Source organism: Tupaia chinensis, unplaced genomic scaffold (genome assembly GCF_000334495.1).
Source record: "Tupaia chinensis unplaced genomic scaffold, TupChi_1.0 Scaffold144137_1, whole genome shotgun sequence".
Classification (NCBI taxonomy): Eukaryota; Metazoa; Chordata; class Mammalia; order Scandentia; family Tupaiidae; genus Tupaia; species Tupaia belangeri.
Window position 1 is genome coordinate 294,184 of NW_006203992.1, and position 725 is coordinate 294,908.

Below are 725 nucleotides of genomic sequence, written 5' to 3' on the forward strand. Positions count from 1 at the left end.
CCTGCTCGGACCCCGTGTTCCTCAGTGAGTGTTTCTCCTGACCAACGCTATGGCCTCTTAAGTATTCCTGCACGACATCTTTGTTCCCTCTAAGTTTCCTGCCACTTCTTAGACCATCACAAAGTCACAGCTATCTAATGCCTGAAAATAAAATTATTTGCATATATGTCAAATATCCCTAGTCCTTTAAGGTCCACTAAAAGGTCATGAGGCATGAGGTCTGTGAAGACTCGCTGGGAGCAGGGACCTCTGCGGCTATAAACAATGAGATGTGCTCACGGTGGGCAGCCTCCCTCCTCGGGACTCACCTGTGACTGGCGCGTCGATATCCAGCAAGTTCTTTTCCTGTCGAAGAATCGAAGCGCCCTCTGTTATTATTCTCAATGCCACGCTCTCTTCCAGCCGGCCCTCCTTCATGAGATGTGCCTTTAAGATATCCACGCGAGGCTTCCCATCATTATCGAACACTTCCTTTGCTGTGAGCCGGTGACTGGGGGGAAATGGGACAGCTGAAAGAGAAAAATCCAAATTCTTCTATTAGCCCAAACTCAACCCTGAAAGGTTCAGTAATACTATCAAACATCTACCCCTACCATGGATGAAGGGAGTACTGAAAAAGTTCCCACGTTAAAACATGGTCAAATGATTTGAAGAATTTAAGATGGCCTGCTCCCCTTGTTTCTAGATACATGAGATTACTGCAAGGAAATTTACAGTTTTTGTTC

General features: G+C 46.1%; 1 protein-coding gene across 2 annotated transcripts in view; it reads right to left on the minus strand.

The window, feature by feature from the left end:
• The window catches only part of PPP3CA (protein phosphatase 3 catalytic subunit alpha), a 161,221-nt gene extending 160,712 nt beyond the window's left edge, over positions 1 to 509 (minus strand). For both annotated transcript variants that reach the window (XM_027767270.1, XM_027767269.1), the window contains exon 1: positions 309 to 509. In XM_027767270.1, coding sequence (XP_027623071.1) covers positions 309 to 417 — 109 coding nt within the window. In that variant the 5' untranslated portion in view covers positions 418 to 509. The remainder of the gene's footprint in view (positions 1 to 308) is intronic.
• Positions 510 to 725: the final 216 nt, after the last annotated feature.